Source organism: Capra hircus, chromosome 5 (genome assembly GCF_001704415.2).
Source record: "Capra hircus breed San Clemente chromosome 5, ASM170441v1, whole genome shotgun sequence".
In the NCBI taxonomy this organism is placed as follows: Eukaryota; Metazoa; Chordata; class Mammalia; order Artiodactyla; family Bovidae; genus Capra; species Capra hircus.
The window spans coordinates 112,919,647-112,939,927 of NC_030812.1; the positions used below are offsets into that span (position 1 = coordinate 112,919,647).

General features: G+C 61.6%; 1 protein-coding gene across 1 annotated transcript; it reads right to left on the minus strand.

Annotated features, from left to right (window-relative positions):
- TTLL12 (tubulin tyrosine ligase like 12) lies at positions 1,809–19,484 on the minus strand. Its single transcript, XM_018048875.1, has 14 exons — positions 19,190–19,484; positions 15,120–15,292; positions 12,919–13,117; positions 11,976–12,135; positions 11,760–11,893; positions 9,223–9,299; positions 8,051–8,167; positions 7,766–7,960; positions 7,346–7,457; positions 6,538–6,689; positions 6,076–6,157; positions 4,371–4,439; positions 3,679–3,817; positions 1,809–3,190 (listed from the first exon to the last, which is right to left on the minus strand). Exons 1-14 carry the CDS (start codon positions 19,400–19,402, stop codon positions 3,039–3,041), a joined length of 1,974 nt encoding a protein of 657 aa, XP_017904364.1. The 5' UTR covers positions 19,403–19,484; the 3' UTR covers positions 1,809–3,038.

Sequence of the window (20,281 nt, forward strand, 5' to 3'; positions counted from 1 at the left end):
CACCCTCTATGCATCTGGGAAGCCCAGCCCAGGCACCTGAAGGGCCCAGGCCCACAGTCGGCCTGGTCCACGGCCTGGCTCTGCTCTGGCCCCAAGCATGCTCCTCCACTGGCCTCAGCCGGAATGGGTGCCAGGCCTAATACCAGGCTCAGCCCCCCAGGGACAAACACCCAGGGAGGGGATGGGTACACAGAGGGCAACCCCTCCCTGGCTCAGCTCACCCAGACGTGGGAGGTGTCATCCTGACCCCAAATCAGGTGACCCATGACCTCTCCTGACACCCGTTTTGAGTGAGGCTGGCAGAGCCTTGGACACAGGGTCCTGCTGGAGCCCCTACATCCAGGCCAAGTTCTAACCGGGAGCGAGCAGGAGCGATCACTACCCTGTGAGGTATCGAACCACCTGGTGTGAGCACTTGACCTGAGAGACACAGAAGGCCCCTGGCCAGGGTTTTGGGGCCTCTGCCTTCATGTTTTAACTTCCAAAACCCACTGGGGGCGCCCCTGTGCTGGCTGACAGCACCCACGACCATCCCCCGCTGCCCTGTGGGAGTTAGGGTCTTCCATCATCCCCTCCCCAGGATGCGGGGACAGGCAGGGGGGAACTCCATCCCCAAGACCCCCAGGTTTAAGTGCTGGAGCCAGGATTCAGGGCTCACGTGAGGACCCAGGTTCCCAAGTGTCGGTCACAACAGAGACGGGCCTCAGCTCCACAATGGTCCCTCCAGGGTCTGCTCTGAAAAGGAACTAGAGCTGGGACCATAAAGGCGGCTGAACGCTGAAGAATCCTGGTGGTGAAGACTCCTGAGAGTCCTTTGGACTGCCAGAAGATCAAACCCGTCAATCCTAAAGGAAATCAGTCATGAATATTCAATGGAAGGACTGATGTTGAAGCTGAAGCTCCCCAATACTTTGGCCACCTGATGCAGAGAGCCAACTTACTAGAAAAGGTTCTGATGCTGGAAAAGATGGAGGGCAGAAAGGGATGACAGATGAGATGGTTAGATAGCATCAGCGACTCAATGGATGTGAATTTGAGCCAACTCTGGGAGATAATGAAGGACAAGGGAGCCTGGTGTGCTGCAGTCCATGTTGGACACGACTTAGCAACTACTAGGAAATCAAGCTTTAGGTCAGGAACTGCCACAGCCTCAATATTTATATACTCTCCAATTCATACTGAAATCCTAACCCTCAGTGAGAGGTTGGTTGGTGGGGCCTTTGGGAGGTGACTAGGTCATGAGGGTGGGGCCCCCATGGATGGGATTAGAGCCCTTTTAAGAGACCCCCAGAAACCTCTCTCATCCATCACATGAGGTCACAGTGAGAAGACAGCTGACCAAGTCAGGAAGAGGGGGGGCCCCTTGACCTTAGGCCACCCCAACCTCCAGAACCGAGAGATTTCAGTTGTTTACAGCACCCAAACCCAGACTGCCAGGGACTTGGAGACCTAAACACCACCTCATTACTTGTTTTTCAAAGGATGTTTGTGCACGCTCAATCACACCCCACTCTGTGACCCCATGGACTGTAGCCCGCCAGGGTTCTCTGTCCGTGGGATTTCCCAGGCAAGAATAGTGGAGCGGGTTGCCACTTCCTCCTCCAGGGGACCTTCTGACCCAGGGATGGAACCTGTCTCCCGTGCCTCCTGAACTGGCAGGCGGCTCTTCCCCACTGCGCCACCTGGGAGGCCCCTTCTCAAAGCCCTCATCCTGGCACTCTGGTTTTCTTCGACTCCCAGCGGAAAACAACTGACACATCAGGCAGGCCTGTGGCTCCAGGGCCCCGAAGAGAAAAGGGAGGCAGAGGCACAGAAGGTGGACTTTACTGCAGCACAAATCGAGTCAGGAGCGGACAGGACACGGCAGCTCTCTGAGGGGAAAACCAGAGATGAGGCATCCTGCCCTCTAACCTCTGCTCGGCTGGAGGAAGGGGTGCTTCCCCAGGACACAGGCTGAACTTGCGCGTAACAGACAGGATGGACAGACACGCCCCGGCAGACACAGGCGGGCGGCACAGTCAAGTCCAGTTTTGCTACAAGGATCACTCTTGGCTTCAGAGTGAAACAAGCATCCCACCCCCCTCCACACACACACACACGCACGCACGCACACACAAGAAAGCTCTGCAGGCAGCTCTGCTACAGAAGTCAGCCCCACCGTCTGGTGAGCCGGGCCTGGGCACACAGTGGCTACACAAACTATGCTGCAAACGGACTCAAAGTTCCAGAAACATCATGAAGAATGAGAATTCTGCGTTTTCTCCCCATAAATGAAAAAGTAAGAAAAATCCCGCTTTTTGACTCTGGCTGGTGGCAGGCGGCCTCTGACTATAACACAAAGTTCTCCCTGGAATTGTCCTTAGCCATCCACCGCCTGGTCTCTGCTGTCCGCCTGTCCCCGAGCCCCCTCACCAGTGTCCCAGCCAACTTCAGATGAGATGAGGACCGCTGCGGGGCCCAGTGGCCTGGGAGGGCCTGACACCACACTGCGGCCTGTCCACAGGCCCGGATGAAAGGGCAACAGCAGCCAAGGGCAGTGGCCTCCCGCCCTGGAGCCTCAAGGGAGATTTTGCTGGTGAAAGTTCAACTCTGGGGGCGAGAAGTTTGGCTCTAAGAAGCCAGCTCCCCGGGGTGATCTGCAGACGCCTGTCCCAGGGTCTGGGGTGGAGCGCGGTAACAGCCAGTCTGGCCTGAGTGCTCCTGGGGAACCTCCTTCCTGAGGACACCTTGTCGTGCTCCCCGGAACCCCTTTCACAAACACCTCTGGAAGCACAGCACCCCAGGGACCGAGCTCTCCGGGATAAAGCCCTTGGCTGAGCTGATACCGACCACTGCACGGACGCTGGGGAGGGGTGTGTGGGCTGAGGCCTGGCACTCAACCCTGGGGACCAAACGAGCAGAGGGGAGTCCCTGAGCCCCAGGGTGGGAGACTGGGACGATGGCTTGCAGGGGGGTGGAGGGGGCACTTTGCAGAAGCAGCTCTTGAGAACTGAGGCTGGAATCTGCCCACAAGCACTCGCAAGAGGGCCAGCGGGCGCCTAGAGGAGGCGGGTGACAGGGCAGCCGTCGGGCTCGTCCAGGAACAAGGTGCTGAAGATGTCGTTGAAGAAGCTCGGGTGGTACCTGCAGGCTCGCTCACAGTCCGGGTTGAAGTTCACCTCCAGGATTTGCGGCTGCATTGCTCGTTTCCCTGACGGCACAGAAGCATGGCCTGTCTTACTCTGAGGAGGAGGTGCCTGGGACAGGGGTGCTGGGGGCCGCGAGGCTTCTCTGGAGGGGCCTGGCCTGAAGCCTGCTCTGGCAGGGGCAAGACCAGGGCTGCCTCCAACCCTGGGAGTGCCACACGCGACCACACCCTGCTCAGATGTCTGGTTCAGTGGGTCGCTGGGTCCCCTCTCCTTGCACACAAGGCGCCTTTCCTCATGAGCCCTCTCCTGACACTACGGCCACCCACTTCCCTTTCCTCCTTGTGCTCCGCCCTGCAGGCTCTGGACCAGGATGGGCCTCCTCTGATCCAGATCTCTGGGCTAATCAGAGAAAAGGGGCACGGGGCAGCGGGGACCAGGCCGAGGCAACAGCGCCCTCTCTCTGTCCCTGGGGGGGTGGCGTGGCAGCGGGGGTGGGGTGGCTGGAGGATCAGCTCTGGGTAAACAGGGCGGGGTTGGGGAGCCCCCTCACCATCAGGACGGCTGTCCCACTTCAGCATGAGGTCGACTGCGTACACGGCCCGGGATGAGGGGTAGTCACAGAGGCCTAGCGGGGGCGGCCTGGCACACGCCACCTGGAACAGTTCCTTGAAGGCCTGGAAGATTTCAGCCTGGGGGCCGGGGGAAGGGGACACAGGGTCAGGGGGCCTGCAGGCTGACGCTGGGACCAGGCCCTCAGAGCAGCCCTTCCTGAGCCCTGGTCTCCAAGCGGCCAGTCACCTGCTCCGACATCCCTCATGACGCGGCTGCAGCCACCTCTGCCTGACTCTCGCTGTCCTCTCACCTGGCACCCACTCCCTGCAGAGCTGTGTCCTCCCGCCTCAGTGCTTCCACAGCTCCTTCTGCGCCAAGCCCGGGAGCACAGCATCTGAGATGCTGACTCCAGAATGTGGGGACCAGCCTGTGTCCCCCAAATGTGTGATTCCTGGGATGCACAGAGCCCACGTCTGTCCCAAGGGTGGTCCTGAAGGCCCTGCCAGGCTCCTCCCCTCCCTAAGGAGCCCTCATGACACCCCACTAGGGCCAGAGGGGAGAAGGGGGTCTCGCCCATACCCTACCCCTCTGGCGGAGGAGCAGGACCACCAAGAAGAGGCGAAGGCCCCCCACGTGCCCGACGCTGCCCACGAGGCAAGCCCTGGCCCCTCGAGCTTGGCCAGCACTCACCTGGACGCTCTTCCAGGGGAATTCTGGGTACTGCTTCTCAAACTCCGGGATGAACTCGTTGTAGTGTACCTGCAACAGACACAGGGCTCGTCGCACTCCGCCTGGGGCCTCCTCTGGGCAGGGACGAGGGAGGCCTGGCCTGCCCTGCCTTCACGCAGAGCTGACACTCGCTGGGGCCCCAGGAAGGTGCCCACAGCCTCTCCAGCTCCACCCCTGCCAGTGCAATCGAGGGCAGGAAATGGGGTCTGAGCTCTGGACACATTTACTTCTCAGGGCCTCAGTGTTTCCATCTGTAAAATGGGACAGTGCTCCTCGCCCAGTAAACCTGCTTTGCAGGTGGCTGCGAGGTTCCAGTGAGGCACTGAATGCTGAGAGGGCCGGCCAACGGGGTACCATGTCCCTCTCAGAACGGTCACTGGAAGCAGAACTCCCACCTGACCATGCAGGGCTCATGTCTGAGCTCAGCAATGGCTCAAAATGCCTGCAGATGGCAAGGGCTTCTCAGGCCAAGACTGCACCCAGCACACACCTGAGCACGCTGGTCGTCAACTCAGGTTCCTCCCAGAGAGGACCAGGATAGGCTTCCTAAGGAAACCCAGCGTCCACACCCTGCTGGACACGCATCCCCCACGCCGGGGCATCAGAGGAGACGTGACCCTCAGGATGATGCCTGCTCCACAGAGGGAAGCCGCTCAGGCCTCAGCAATGACCTCAGCTGTACGCCAGGGCTCCAGAGGGGCTCAGGGTCCTAGGGACCAGCTGCCAACACAGCCCTGGGCAAGAGGAGGGACATGCAGCAGCAGCCCTGCTGGGTGGGCACGCGGCCTGGCCCCTCTGCCAGCGCAGGGCCCCCCGAGGAGACCTCACACACGGAACAGCGAGTGTTCAGCGCAGCTCAGGGCTTCCCTGGTGGCTCAGAATGTAAAGAATCTGCCTGCGATACAGGAGACCTGGGTTTGATCCCTGGGTTGTGGCAACCCACTCCAGTATTCTCGCCTGGAGAATTCCATGGAGAGACCCGGGGCAGGGCGGGGGTGTGTGTGTCACAAAGCGTGGGACACGATGAAATGACTCACACACATACACAACGTTCAGTTTACTAACATCACCATGTGCCCGGGAAGTAATAGCCCCATGCTCAGGAGCAGCTGCTTTCTGGAAGTGGGGACCACAGAGCCCCAGCAGGGCAGTATGGAGCAGGGTCGAGAGTGGCTATGCCCTACCTCCCGTCTGCCCTGAACAGTCAGGACCAACACCCCTCCGGGCTCTCTTTCTCCACCGGGAGCTGGGCCCTGCCTCTGCCCAGTGGAGCCTCCCTCACCAACCCCAGGTGCTCCGCGGGCCAGCTGGGGGTTGATGCCCTCATCTCAAAGAAACTTTGCCCCCACGTCCTGTTGCTCGAGGCACCCAGGCAGCCCGGGGAAGACAGAGGGTCCAGGCAGGGTCACAGGCCAGCAGCAGCCACCCGCCCTGGGGGCCGTGCGACATGAACCAGGAAAGCCTCAGGACCCCGTTATCTCGACCTGAGCTGAGTGTCATGTGCCCCTCCGAGCGCTGGGGGCAGCGGTGGGAGGGGACGCAGGTCCCAGAGGGCAGCTCCCTGGACCAGTACACAGCCGGGCCCGAAGACATGCTGACGGGCGTGGGGTCCCGTCTGCACCGGCCTCCACAGGGACCCGGCTCCTGAGACCCCGCCAGGGCTCACCTGCTTCAGCACCGCTTCCGGGTCATAGTTCATGACAGTGAAATGCTTCTCATAGTCATCCAGGTCGTTGAGGGCAAAGGGCCTGTAGGACGAGCAGACGGATGCTCAAGTGGGTCCCGAGCGCGGCCGGTCCCAGCAGGGTAGGCAGGCAGGCGCTCGGAGCCCCCTTGCCGAGCATCCGTTCTCCCCCTGGTGAGAGCGGGCAGGGTGGTCCCACGGCCCCCGTGGGCTCACCACTAGACCCCCGCGAGCCCCTAAACGTTGACAGGGTGTGCAGGGGTGGGGGCCTGTCACACGAGGGGGTGTTGACTTGGGGAGGGTTACTGCCGGTTACCATAAACGGGCTCAGCGGGGTCCCTGCTGGGGAAGGAGCCCCGGTGCAGGCGTTCCCATCCAGAGTAAAAGAGGCACTCCCCCAATCCCCGGCCCAGCTCCCCAAATCCCCAGCCCAGCCTTCATTACCGGTTGGAGAACCGCAGCCAGAACACATCGTAGACGAACAACCTCAGGGGCTTCACCGATCGCAGCAGCAGGATGTAGCGGATGTCGAACTTGACCCTCCCCACGTCTTCCCGGAGGAATAAGACGGGGCTCTCGATATACTTGGACACAACCTGAGAACGGGAGCAGGCTCGTGGGCGCTCCTCTCGCTGTGGCCAGGACGGAGCGGCCCGGCCCCCTGGCTGCGGCTCATGCCTGGGAACGCCCGAGCGTGGCCACGCCTGCAGCAGTGGACTCGCTCTCGAGCCTACCTCCCCAAACCCGGGCTCAGGGGCCCCCGACTTGGTACCTGAGCCCCGCACCCTGCGTCTCCCTGTCTTTTCACACCCGTGTCTGAACTGCAACAAGCTCTTTCTCTTCATTGTTAGTTTAGAGAAAAGACGCCGCGGATTTTTAAGCTTTGAAAACTGGAAACAAATCCTCAGCCCAAAATCCACCGGCTCCCCATCCCAGGGCTGGGAACCTCCCCAGCGGTCATCTGGTGACTTCTGTCTCTCCGGCCTCTGTCTGTCCAGGAGCAGAACCTGTGTCCTTTACCTCCCCGACCGCTGGCCCCGCCACTACAGCACCTCCACCCAGGGCCCTGTGGGGCTCCCTGGCCCGGCCACCTCCCTCCTGTGGGTGGTCCCCTGGGGGCCCCTCTCTCTGCCGGCAAGGACAGTGAGCAGCAACTCCTCCCATCTGAGCAACGATGCTGCCACCAGGACCCACCCTCGCCGGCCCTTGAGAGCAGGCCTCCCCTCCACCTCCCAGCGCCCCAAGGCCCCACCTTGGGGGAGCTCTCACGGTGCCGGACGATGCTGTGCAGGTTCTTGGTGATGTGGGTGTCCAGGCTGCGGGCCAGGTTCCAGGGCTTACAGATCCAGTGGTTGTCCTCGCCCCTGGGAGCAGAGGAGTCGGCTAGGCTGTGTGTCCCTAGGACTGCGGCCGCAGAGGGGGCCGAGGGAGGTGTCCCAGAGGAGACCTCAGAGGCTGGGCTTCGGGAGCCAGCAGCTGGCTGAGGCCAAGGGAGCTGCTCTCCAAGGGGAAGGGCTGTCAAGCCCCATAGTGGGCACGAGGCAGGCGCTCGGCCATGGGGTGGGCCAGGCGGAGGGACACAGGGGTGGTCAGAGATGGGGGCCACAGGAGCCTGCCGGGCGTTGGTGGTGGGGGGCGGGTCTCAGCTAGTGGGGCGCACGGGGGAGCTCACCGCCTCTCACGCTGCTGGAAGTAGCTGATGAACTGGGGCAGCTCTGTGCGCAGGTTGAAGGTGCGGGGCAGCCAGGCCGGGCCCTCGGGGCCGCCCGCCCGGCGCGCGATGGATGCCAGGCAGTCCTTCACCGTCAGCAAGTTTTCACAGGGGAACTGGTTCAGCAGCACGTTGGGCCTCTCCTGGCTCAGCCTCCTGCGGGGCCCAGGCAGGTACCGCTGGTCAGGGGAGGCGGTGGCTCCCGGGGGCGGGCAGGCCGGGCCCCTGGGCTGGGAGGCGCCTCACCTGTAGTCCTTGAAGTGCGAGAAGTTGTAGAGGACGTCGGCGTCCGCCTCGCTCTGGGTGAAGGTGAAGCGTGGGTGGGTGAGGTGGCTGAGCACCTGCTGGATGTCCGTGTAGACCCTGAGGGGGCGGGGGCAGGGCTGCGGTCACACTGTGCACATCCGCCCAGCAGCGGGGCCCTCGGACCCTGGCAACCTCGGATCCCTAACTTGTGAGACAGGACCCCAGGGCCCACTTCCTCGCGCTCATCCTGAGGATGAAACAGGACAACCCCAGTGTTTCACCGACCTGGGGTCCTTCCTCCCACGTGCAAACAGGGCAGGCAGACACACTTAAAGAGGAGTGCCCTCAGAGAAGCGAGCCGGCGCCCCAAGGCCTGCAGGTGAGCCTGCGGCCCAGATGGCCTCATTCCACGCTGGCACCAGCCCTGGCCCCAGGCAGGGGAGAGGACGGGGGGCAGCCTCGGTGCGTGTCTGCCAGGGGTGGTAGATGTGGTCACACTTTGAAAGCAACGGGGCTGCGAGTGAAGGTAGGAGGGAGACAGGACCCTACCTGGACAATGATCCAGGCGTGGGGAGAGAGGTGAGGCCAGCACCAGGCATCTAGCTCATGGCCAGTTACGGCTGGGGACGAGGCTACGGGGCCTTGGTACAGCCTCCGACCAGAGGAAGTGGAGGGGTGTTGGGCTGTGGCCTCAGGGAAGGGGAGGATGACCAGACGGGAGGAAACCCCCAGGGCCTGGGGGGAAGGGACAGAGTGAGGAGGTTTGGGCAGCCAGATGGAGGTGCGGACGGAGGCCAAGCTGCCCCCAGGCGGCTCAGTTATCTGGGCGGGGAATCCCTCTGCACCTCCACTTCCTCGCCTGTAAAATGGACTGTCTACTTTCAGCCTGGGCTTGCAGGCCTACCTGGCCTGATGGAAGCTGCCAGTCCACAGCTGCAGACAGCTGGGAACGACCTCTCCTGGGCGTCTGGTTGCCCAGCATGGGCTGGCTCCCGGCTCACCCTCCCTTCTCGGGCGTCCCTCTGTGACCCTGAGACCCCACCCCTGGCGGTCCCTGCTGTGCTGCCAGGAGGCGGCTGCCTGATGGGGGATGTCCCAGGAGTCTGGGGAGTGCATGAGGAAAGACAGCGAGAAGTCTCGTCACAGTCTGGGGGTGCGGGTGGGCTACGCACTTGAAGACGTGGTCACAGGGGTACCCCGCGGGGCTGATGGCCAGGGGCAGCTTCTCCTTGTTCTCCTCCAGTATGGCCTAGAAAGGAAGCGCTGGAGGTAGAAACAGACCTTCAAGAAAGGGAGCAAGTGAGCACAGGCCTCCTCCTCCCTGCACACCAGGCTTCTGTGATCCTGGGGGGCACACCTGGACTCAGGTAGAGCCCTTCTCGGGTGCTGGGGTGCCTGGAGCCCCCTGATCACTCCTGCCCCAGAATTCCAGGGCTCAAGGCCCCTCAGGTCCTGAACAGCCTGTTCGGTGTCAAAAGAACAGTGTAGACACTGCTCTCAACCTTCTTGTAGCTTCTAAACGCCTCTTCCAAGTCACAGGCCGCCGCCCAGGAGGCGCTGTCCCGGGAGGGGGCCGCTCTGAGGGTTAAGCGGCGTGGTGGTTTAAAACCTGTTCACATATTTTCTGGCATTCCTTTCAAAAGGCATAGTTAATAACGCATCTCCCCTTGAGCGCCAGCTGGGCTGAATGATGTGTTTATAACCCACGGGAAGAAGCGGAGTCCGCAAACTCGTGAAAGGACCTGCGGCCTCCTCCCGTCTCCCCTCTGTTCACTTCCTCCCAGAGTGTCAGCTGCCATGTCCCAAGGACGCTCAAGAGGCCCCCCAGCCATAGCCAGCGCCGCCTTCCCAGGCTTGAGTGCTCCACGGGGGCTGGTCCTCAGCCCGACCAAGCCTCAGACGACAGCCTGACTGTGCTCACGAGAGAGCCAGGGCCAGAAATGCCCAGCTGGGCTGCTCCCCACCTCCTTTCCACAGAAAGCAAGACATAAACGTCTGCCAGAAAGCAAGACACAGCAAACGTCTGCTGCTCTGGGCAGCTATGTTTTGGAACAGACTGTTATCTGGTACTAGCTGACTAATACAGGCAACCCCAGGGCCCAGAGCATAGGCCTGAACCAGATGGGTCAAAAGTCACCAGGATGTTTAAGAAAACCAGTGTCTGAACGCTTCTCCTCTTCTTGGGCCAGTGGGGGGCATTCCCCCTAACCGCCCCCTGCCCCAAATTACTGATTTCAATTCACGTTCCTTTAACAACCTCAAGACCAGGAAATCTTTGTCTCTAAGCCACCCGTCAACCACGCCTTTGCGTTCACGCACTCATTCAAGTGTTTAATAAGCACCTACTAAGTGCAGGCACTCTACAAGGCTCTGAAATACACCTCAGGATTAAGAAGCGTGATCACTCAGTTTCTGATAAGGCTCAATCACCACTGGCTTAAATTCACAGGGAAAAGTGCCAACAGGCCCACCACGCTGGCCCAGGCCTCCCAGTCAGAGAACCACAGGACAGCTAACACCAGGCACCCTGCCCACTCGTCAAAGCGGGGTTAGCTCGTTTCCTCCTTTCACCATCCTCTGGGGCGCTCGGTGAGCGTCTGAAGGACTGGTGGGGGTCAGAGAAACGTCAACACGCTGCGGAAAGGCTAGAGCCTCGGCCCGCAAGTCACCAGGACCCTCCGGGTTTGGACTCCAGCTCTTCCGCCAGCCGTGCGGCCTTTGACAAGTTACTTAATTTCTCTGTGCATCCGTCTCCTCACCCCCCGTTAAATAACGATGCAACAGGACCGGATGCCCTGCCGTGAGGGTTACAGCTGAGCACGTCCATAAAGCGCTAAGCAGAGGCTTGTGCATCCCTTGGTGTCTCACTGGGATGAATGGATGAGAAGAAGCGGCTGGAGATGAGAGGCGGGGAGGAGAGGGGGCCGGGGTGTTAATTCCTGCTCAGCTCTGCTTGGTTCTGCTCCCACCAGCTCCGCTTGCTGCTCCGCCCCCGGCTGCACCAACCCTGGCTCCCTATGCTGGCCTGCCCCATGGACCAGGCCCTGCACGAACTGCCCACCAGCTTGGCCCTGTGAGTGGGTCCCCTGGTCCTGGTGGGGCCCAGACAATGGACTGTCATCCGCAGCTACGATGCTCGCGATGACCACTTGTGGGCCTACTGTGCACCATGAAACACACCATGCAGTGTATAAACAGTGTCCTCACACCCCCTGTGAGGGAGCTGTCAGGAGACAAGGGAATGGTCCCAGGCCGAGATTCACAGCCCAGCTGCACGGCCCCCACCCCAGACCCCATAACAAGGAGCAGCAGTATTGCGCGCCCCCTCCACCCCGTCCACCAGCTCCACACCGCCCCCTCCACTCCATCCACCGGCTCCACCCACCTCCACCCCATCCAGCAGCTCCACCCCCCAGACCCTGTCCAGCAGCCCCCCACCCCGCTTCCAACTGGCTCCACCCTCCCCTCCAGAAGGGTTCCAGCATTGCGATCCAGGGCTCTGGGCTCCGCGCTGACGCCAAGCAGTGCGGCCACACGCAGCTCATGTTTGCTCACCGAGCTCTGAGACCCTTGTCTCGCAGACACCCCCAGACTCCTCTCTACCTCCCACGGCAGCCAGCTGCGGCTCCGCCACATTTGGTGACCTGGTGGAGCACGTTCCAGAAGCCACCAGGCAAACAGGCCCAGGGGGTCAGGGCCAAGGTCCCACCTGGTAGTGCTCGGCGGGCGGCTCGGGCGTGGAGGAGCTGAGGTCCAGCAGGTTGGTGGGGGCCCAGGGCAGCAGCACGCACCTCCGGATCAGCGGGTCGGCCTCTCCATAGGCGAAGTCCCGGGTCACCTCCTCTGCACCAGGACATGCGGGCTGTCAGTGGGGCGGCGGGAGAGCGGCCAGCCCTTCCTCAGGGGATGGGGGGGCCTCACTTACCGCCCGTGTCCAGGTCCCGCAGGGGCCACAGCAGTGTGTAGGCCACCTGCTGGGGCATGTAGAAGAAGGGGGCGGTGGCGAAGCTGGGCACGTCCGCGTGCTGGATGCGCGACCCAAACTCGTCCATGATATACCACACGGGCACTTTCTCCTCGGCCGTCTGCGGGCGGAGTGCACACCACCCTCACCCACGGGTCCTCCGGTCCCTGCACCTTTCCCAGCGTTCACGACCCGAACACTGGCCGCCAGCCCGTCTACACTCAACTCTCAGGGCCTGGGACACCCACCAGGCGTGCCTCCAGCCCCCTGAACACAAGGCTGCCGGGCCAGGGGACTGCTGTGTGATCATGGGTGGGGTAAAGGTACGTGTAAAGGCGGCACTTAGCCTAGCAGCCACATGGGGGTGCTTGGTTTTGTGTGTGTGCCAGGGGGAGGACGGGGAGTTCAGGGAAGGCTTCCCGGAGGAGGCGACAGCTGCGATCACAAGAAACAACTTTTGTCTTCTCCCAGGCTGAAAGTAGTAGGGGTCTGGTGCATGAGGGTGGGTCTGGGGGGTGTGCTGGGAGTGATGTAAACCCCAGAGCATGCTGAAGGGACTGGACTCTACTCCTGAAGGCAGGAAAAAAATCACTAAGGGTATTTAAGAGAGTGCTGGAACCAGCAGGCACTGGGAAAGAGACAGCCAGGTCACTGGGCTCACGTCTCGGGGTCTGGGACAAGGTTGTGTCCAAGGCCATGTAGATACTTGGGTCTCTGGCACTGGCTGGCCCAGGGCGAAGAGTAACAGGCCCATGATGAAGTTGCAGGGAACCAGGGCAGCTCCCACTGGCTGGGAAGGGGAGTCTGCTCACTCGTGGGGTCAGGGGACCGCCTCCCACCCGCCCCGATAGCATGGGGTGGCGCAGGCCCGTCTGCTTCCCCTGGGGCCCGGCTGCCTGCTCACCCCGTGGGCCAGCTGGTAGGTCTGGTTGAACTTCCACATCTCCTCCAGCACCAGGTCCACGGCCTCGGCGCTGGGCAGCTCACCGTGGAACTCGACGCCCATCAGGTTGGCCATGCGGTGCAGGAGCCCCGGCACCTGCTGCAGCTGCTGGCGGGCGTGCGTCACGCGGCACGTCCAGGCGTGGTCGATGAGGAAGATGCTGCGGGCACAGGCCACGGTGGGGGTGAGTGAGGTTACCACATGGTCAAGGCAAGAAGCGGGGCTGGGCAAGGGCCAGCGGAGGGGTAGCCCCTCAAGGCAGAGGCTGGGGCTGCAGCCTGGACCCGGTACCAGGCCTGGGTGGGGGTCTGGCTCTGCCCGCTGTTTTGTCCTGGGAAACTCCCACCCCTCTTTCAGTTTCTCAAAAAGGGGAACACATCCCTATCCATTCTATCATGAGGCTGCTGTGAGGATCAAATGAGACAAACAGCCAGCTGCCTACACTGGATCCTCGGGTGTTGAGGGGTTGACTATTACAGTGATCACGATGAACATTAAGTGTCCTTGGCTGGATTCTGAGCTGCTAGAAAGTGGGCCCACACCCCCCACCTTGCTACCTGCAGGCAGATGCGCAAAGAAGCCCCACCCAGAGTTCATCTGTGCTCACCCGGGACCTCTGGGCATTGCTCAGGAGGTGCCAAGGCCTTGTGCGGGAGAGGCTTCAAGTCCTCACGTGTCCAGACAGGAAGCCCACCCAGTCGAGTCTCCTGGACTAGCTAGATGGCTCCCATACCACCTCGCTGGAGGGCGAGGAGTTCCCCTGTAGGCCCGAGGCCCTGCCTGCCCCCAGCCCACCAGTCAGGCTGCCCGACACCACCCCGGCCTGGCTGGACGTGGACTCCCCAGTGCACAGGGTTCTGCCTGCTGGGTAAGCAGCTGTGGTCCCCCCACCCCACTAAAGCAAAAGGAACAGCAAGCACTCCAGTCCTGCGGTCGGGGGCCAGCTCACTGCGCTCATACTTTTTGTTGGCACATCCCGAAACAAACGGAGACTTACTCCTGCCCTCGTGCATGGAGCCAGGAGCACCTGGGGGTGACCTGGGCAGACGTACACGGGGGCTGGGCCTGGCCACTGGGGGAGACTCACAAAGGTCCGAGGGCAGACAGGGCCCAGAGCCGCGCTCCCAATCTCAACACCATGCCCATCCGCTCCCAGACCTGCCTGCTGGTGTGAGTCGCGGGGGCAGGGGGGCAGGGAGCCCCTTGAGGAGGCCGCTGGGCCTGAGCCCCACGGCCAGCACAGGTGGGAACGGAGCGGGCACACGCACAGGTCTGCTGTACGGAACTCAATGAGTTTCTGTGTCAGAGGACACGTGGGTGGTGGTGCCTGGCTGCTGTAATTACGTGTGTGGCCCCTCCCACCCTACCAGGGACTGGTGAAGGAGCTGGGAAAGCAGGAAGAGCTATGGACACAGACGCCCAGGGACCCGCTGGGGCTGGCAAGTTCCTCCCCCTCACCCTGCCCAGGGTTTCAACGAAGTTACGCCTGTCCTGGCTGAGGACAGTCCCTCTGGCCCCTGGAAGGCAGGAAGCCTGGGGTCCAGTCCTAGCCCTGGCCTTTCTACCGAGGCCCCGTGCAAGGCCCAGGCTCACCTCTGCCCCCCCGACCCCGAGTCCCCACTCGGGGAGTCAACCAGGCCATGCTGCTCACATTCACTGATGTGAAGGCCAGGGCCCCTACACAGAGACCAGATTCAGCAGGACCAGCAGGGAGGCCCGGGCGCGGGGTGTCCCTGGAAAAGCCCAGGCTCATGAGTTAAGATGGCCCTGGGATGACACCCACACCTGCGACCAGCTGTGCGATCCTGGGTGAGCCCGTTCCCACGGGGTCCTCACTGGCAAGATGGGGGCTCGCCACGCGTGGTCAGTGTGACCGCGGGGACAGGTTAAGAGGCAGCTGGGGGGAGGCCGCTCTGCAGACGTACAGAACACGGCGAACATGGGAATGCCATCGGTGTCGGGGCCGATAGGGCCCTCAGGCCCAGCTGGAAACACGGTGGCTGCCGCGCACCTCGTCTCAGGCTGGCTTAAGTGGCCAGTGGCCTGGCCCGGAGGAGCAGGAGCGCCTGCAAGGACTGCTTCTCCGGGGGCGACGGCCGGGGTGACATCCTTCAAGAGGGAGCCGCGGCGTGGACGAGAGGGCCCGGCCCTCGGCTCCTTACCTGTTGGGGTCGGCCGCCTGCAGCCCGTTCTCGTTGGTCACGATGACCTTGTAGCAGAGCTCGCCGCCGGGGTTGGGCTTCTTGCGCGCTTCCTGGGCCGCCTCGTCCTCACTCTCCTCCTCTTCGGCTTCCTCCACCTGCATGATCCCGAACATCTCCCCAGCGTCGAAAACCTGGGGGCCAGAGGCAGGGGGTGTTGGCAGGACACTCCGTTCCTGCCCCGTTCCTTCCGCCAAGCCCTGGCCTCGGGGATGAACTGAGCCCCGAGGACAGGGCCTCTCTACTGTCCAGCTGCCCATCTTACACCCAGGAGACAGGTTTCCAATCAGTGGGAATGAGGTCCTCACCTCCTCCACCAACACGGGCGCCGTTATCCGGGTGCCCCAGCCTGTGGGACCCGCGCCTGGGGGAGGGACCGCCCGCGTGCACCTCCCAGTGACAGCCAGTCTGGGCTCCTGCTTCACAGGGAAAATGCGGCCCAGAAGGTCGAGGGGGCGGCTCTGCTCACAATGCCTGGAAGAGGCAGGATCGCGGCGGGCCAGGGATTTCAGCTCAGCTTTGTTCTCACCAGAACCACCAACCCAATGCCAGGGCGGCAGAGGAGATTTGTAAGGAAATGGCGGTGGGGGGCGGTGCTCAAGAGTGCCCTGCAACCACACCCACCCAGGTCTGTACCAAGCATGGCCTGGGGCTGGTCTCCTGGGGCCCCTGGGCCAGGATGGGACAAAAGGAAAGGGCCTGGGTTTCCTTGAGTTTCCCTGGCAACTGTAAGCCACTTGCAGCTGAAGGGGACAAGCCAGTTGGTCCCCATGCGGCCACACTCAAGACCCGGCGTCTGCCACAAGTTGGCAGGTCACTCGATCATTCCATGCCTGTTTCCCCATCCATACAATGGGAATATTAGGATCTACCTGCGACTTGTTGGGAGGGTTAGCTGACTAACACACACAGAGAGCACAGAAGCTACTCTGTAAGCACTTGACACCATGACACTTCTGAGCCTAGTCTCTCAGCAGCAAAGGGACATCAGCTACCGTCCAGAGGAGCTGAGAGCAATACATCAGATCAAACGGCGCACAGAAGGACTCAACAAAGACCAGCTGCCCCTAAAATGTATTTCCCATGACGCCACTAAAAACAGGAGACACACTCATCTCAGCAGTTGGCAATCAGCCATCCATTCAGGCATGAGCAGCGCTGATGTGCTGGGCAGGACAGGCACTTGGGGGTGTGAGGATGAGTGACGCATGACCTTGCCCTGGGAGCTGACGACAGAGAGCCAGGAGGGGCCATCTGAGAGGCTGAGATAACCCCTGCAGGGGCGCCGTCCTCTGAAGGGAGTGGTGAAGGAAGCAGAAGATTAACTGATTTGGCTGCTCCAGGTCTCTGTTGCAGAATCTTAGAGCTGCAGACTCTGGGCTCTAGTTCTCTGACCAGGGATCAAACCTGGGCCCCCTGCACTGGGAGCGGGAAGTCTTAAGACACAGGGCCACCAGGGAAGTCCCAGGAAGGGGACGATTTAAACGTGTGGCCGTCAGGTGGTGGTGTGAGAACTCCAGGCAGAGTAGCTGGGGCAGGAAGGGTTGCGGAGCCCATCAGGTGCATCCCAGGGGAGCTAGGGCACTTTCTGGGATGGAGTCTTGAACCCCTAGCCACCCAGAAAGCCTGGAGGCAGGGGAAACCACAACTCTTACTCTGGTTTGGAGTTCAGGAGAGAACAGCTCAGAGGCTGGGGTCCAACCCAGAACCCCAAATCTCCATCCCTCCACGCCCAAACCTGACAAGGGGGAGGGGGCAGTGTAGGGCCTGCCCTTTCCCAGCTGTGGAATGGCCACGACCACCATCCCTTCACAAAGGGGCTGGAGGAGCCCCTATGGAGGGAGAGGAGGGGAGTGGTTTTGCAGCTGGGAAATTCCTGTTGGCCAGAAAGAGCTGAAATTTATTTCAAAACACTCCCCCTGGTTTCCAAGCCAGTGGCGGGCAGGAGTGGCCCCCCCTTCCTCGGTCAGCAGGTGCCTGTTCTGCCAGCAAGCATCCTCCCCCACACCTGGGCCCCAGCAGCAGGTCTGTCAGAACGAGGGCTGCAGGTTTGGGTCTGGCAAAGTGGTGACTCACAGGTCTGCCCGTCACCCCAGCAAGGGAGGGTCATGGAAAAGTACTGGGTGCCCCTGAGCAGAGCAACGGTGGCCAGGATGGAGGGGACATTACACTCCAGTGACTACATGCTGGGCACACCTCTGCACCCAGACTCCACCAAGACAGTGGGAGCTGGGGCCATGTTTCCTGGATTTGGACTCAAGACGGGCAAGTGACTTGCACAAGCGACTTCACTGCCCACAGAGGCTGGCAGGGCCAGGGCTAGGGTGTTTCCACCTCGTGATCCATTCACCCAGCACCAGAAGACCATTTTATCCTAACCAACTGCTGCGGTCCCCTTCCTGCACAGCAGAGGTGTGGGACTACAGCAAGTACTTGGGAAATGCTGGCAAATGGAGGGCAGGCTTGAGGGGTAAAGAATTCAGTTACAAAAGGCAGGTACCAATAACACTGTATCTTTTTTATAGCATCTACCCTTGTTTTGGTCTCCTGGTGGCTCAGAGGTTAAAGTGTCTGCCCGCAATGCGGGAGATCTGGGCTCCATCCCTGGGTCGGGAAGATCCCCTGGAGAAGGAAATGGCAACCTACTCCAGTATTCTTGCCTGGAGAATCCCACAGACAGAGCAGCCTGGTGGGCTACAGTCCACCGGGTCACAAGGAGTCGGACACGACTGAGCGACTTCACTTTCTTTCTTTACTTTCTTACCCTTCTTTTGAACAGGAAGGTACTTGGTCCCCCCGACCCCCCAACCCCTGTCACCCTCCGCCCCATGTCAGACGTCCAGAGTCTGGCTGAGAGGGTGGGGTTCACCCAGCAGCATCTGGGATCTCAATTCACCAGTTGCACCTCTCAGTCTGTCTTGACCCAGGAGGTACCCCGGAAAGGGCCTGGCTCCAGCTCAGGTCCCATGAATGTGCTCTGGCTTCAGCATCTGGGCAAACCACCAAAACCCAGGGCTCACCCCTCAGCTAGGACCCTGGAGAGACCCTTCGGAGGTAGAGGCTAGAGCATAGGCCAGCAAAAAGGAGCTGTCCCTACAACGGAGACCCTTGAACCATCTGAACTCTTAAAAACAATTTTTAAGTTTTTGGTCGTGCCATGCCACATGTGGGATTGAACCCCTGCCCCCTGCACTGGAAGCGTGGAGTCTGGACTGCCAGGGTAGTCTCTGAGCTCTTTTCATTTTTGTTTAGATGCCGTCTCTGCCTCCAACAGCCTTTTCCTTAACCTGCAAGATGACGGTGACCTGGGGCTCAAATCAAATGAAGGAACACGAAAGAATTCTACGAAGAAAGCTGCTAGTTCTGAGGTCGGACAGACTTTAGGAGGGTCACTTCCTCTTTCCGAGCCTCAGTCTTCTCAACTGTAGGAAAGGGGTGATGGATCCTAACCCTCACAGGGCTGCTTTGGGCTCGGATTGTGGAGGACGCAGCCCAGGGCCTGGCACGCACAACGGAAGCCAAAGTTCATTTTAGTTCCAGTTCTCGCTGCAGCCCTGGCCCAGCCCCAGCTGCTGGCAAGACCGGGGTCACAGGTAGGGGCTCTAGCCGCCGCTCTTAGGCCCCAAACCGCCACAAAAGTTAAAGTTTACGGCGTTTGGGCATCAAGCCATGCTCAAATCTCCGGCCCTGTGCACCTCCTGAGTCGTCCATCCACGCCGGCCCCCGACTCTCCCCGTGCGCGTCTCACCCAAGCCCGCCCTGGAACGCACGTTCCCTCCCATCTCCACGCCGCCAACTCCCCCTGGCGCGCTTCCCCAACCTCTCGCGTCCTCCGGAGGGGCCCCTGGCCGCCCCACCCCAGCGGTTCTCCGCTCGAAGCCGGCCCGCTGACCACACCCTCCCAGGTAGAAAACTCCAGAGCCACCCACCCCAGCGGCGCGCTCGGGACGCTGCGTGCGCGCCGCGAGGGCCCGCACCCTGGCTTTCCCGGGGGCACCCCGGGCCTCCCCGCGCGGCGCCCCGACCCGCACCTCGTGCTCCAGCTTGTGCAGGAGGCGGCCCCAGTACCGCTCGGGGACTCCCGACGCACGCAGCGCCGGGCCGTGCAGAGCCGCGAACTCGGCCAGGGCCACCCGCGCATCCTGCTCGGGGTCGAGGACCGACTCTGAGCCCGGCCCCGGCTCCGGCTCCGGCTCTGGCGTCAGGACCCGGCTGCTGCGCTCCGGCGTCGGGTCGGCCTGCATGGCGCCTCCGCCAGCGCCAGAAGCCCAGCGCGCCCGCGGAGCCCGCGGGCCCGGCCCTCGGGACTCGGCCCGCAAGCCCCGCCCTCCTCCGGGCTCCCCCGCCGCCCCCGCCCGTCGCGGCCCGCCAGCTCCGCCCACAAGCCCAGGCTCCGGGAAGCCTAGGGGGGCGGGGCCTCCCGAGAAGGGCGCGTGCGTGAGCGCGCGGGGGCGGAGCCTTTGTGGCTCTGGCGGGGCTACCGGAGTGTGCGCACGCGCGGCTGGTGCGGGGGCGGTGTCTTCTCGTTCAGCCCGAGGCTGTCTGGGCGGATGCCGGAAGTGAGGCTGTGGTCGGAACCGGATGGGGCTCCAGACTGCTTCGAAAGGAGAAACAGAGGCTCGCAGATAGCCGCGGGGCAGAGCAGCTTCCCCGAACGGCACCGATCCGGCCTTGATGACTCGCAGACCCACGGAGGCTGGGGGCGGGGAATCTCGTTCTTTTGAATACGTCACCAGATTTTAGGTGCAAACAGTGACCTGTCTCAGTTTCCTTACATTTGGTTTCAGAATATGAATTTATTCAGATAAAACTGGGAGTATTTTTTTTAATCCTTCTTAGAAATGCGTTGTATTGTTCCCCCCTTTTCAATTTTTTCAGTAATTGTAATTTGCTGGAAAGTGCTGTTGCTACTGCTAAGTCGCTTTAGTCGTGTCCGACTGCCACCGGGTAGACGGCAGCCCCCTAGGCTCCTCTGTCCCTGGGGTGCTCCAGGCAAGAAAACTGGAGTGGGTTGCCATTTCCTTCTCCGGGAAAGTGCAAAGGCAAAGGTTTTCTGTGTGTGTGCGCTTCAGTTCAGTTCAGTTCAGTCGCTCAGTCGTGTCCGACTCTTTGCGACCCCATGA

Bases quoted from the DNA above. Each gene is read 5' to 3' on its own strand.
- TTLL12 (XM_018048875.1), bottom strand. From the start codon at position 19,402: ATGCAGGCCGACCCGACGCCGGAGCGCAGCAGCCGGGTCCTGACGCCA. The intron at 15,293-19,189 runs GTGCGGGTCGGG...TCTGGCCCCCAG, and splicing joins TGCACAAGCTGGAGCACGAG to GTTTTCGACGCTGGGGAGAT. The intron at 3,191-3,678 runs GTGAGGGGGCTC...CTGTGCCGTCAG, and splicing joins GTGGGACAGCCGTCCTGATG to GGAAACGAGCAATGCAGCCG.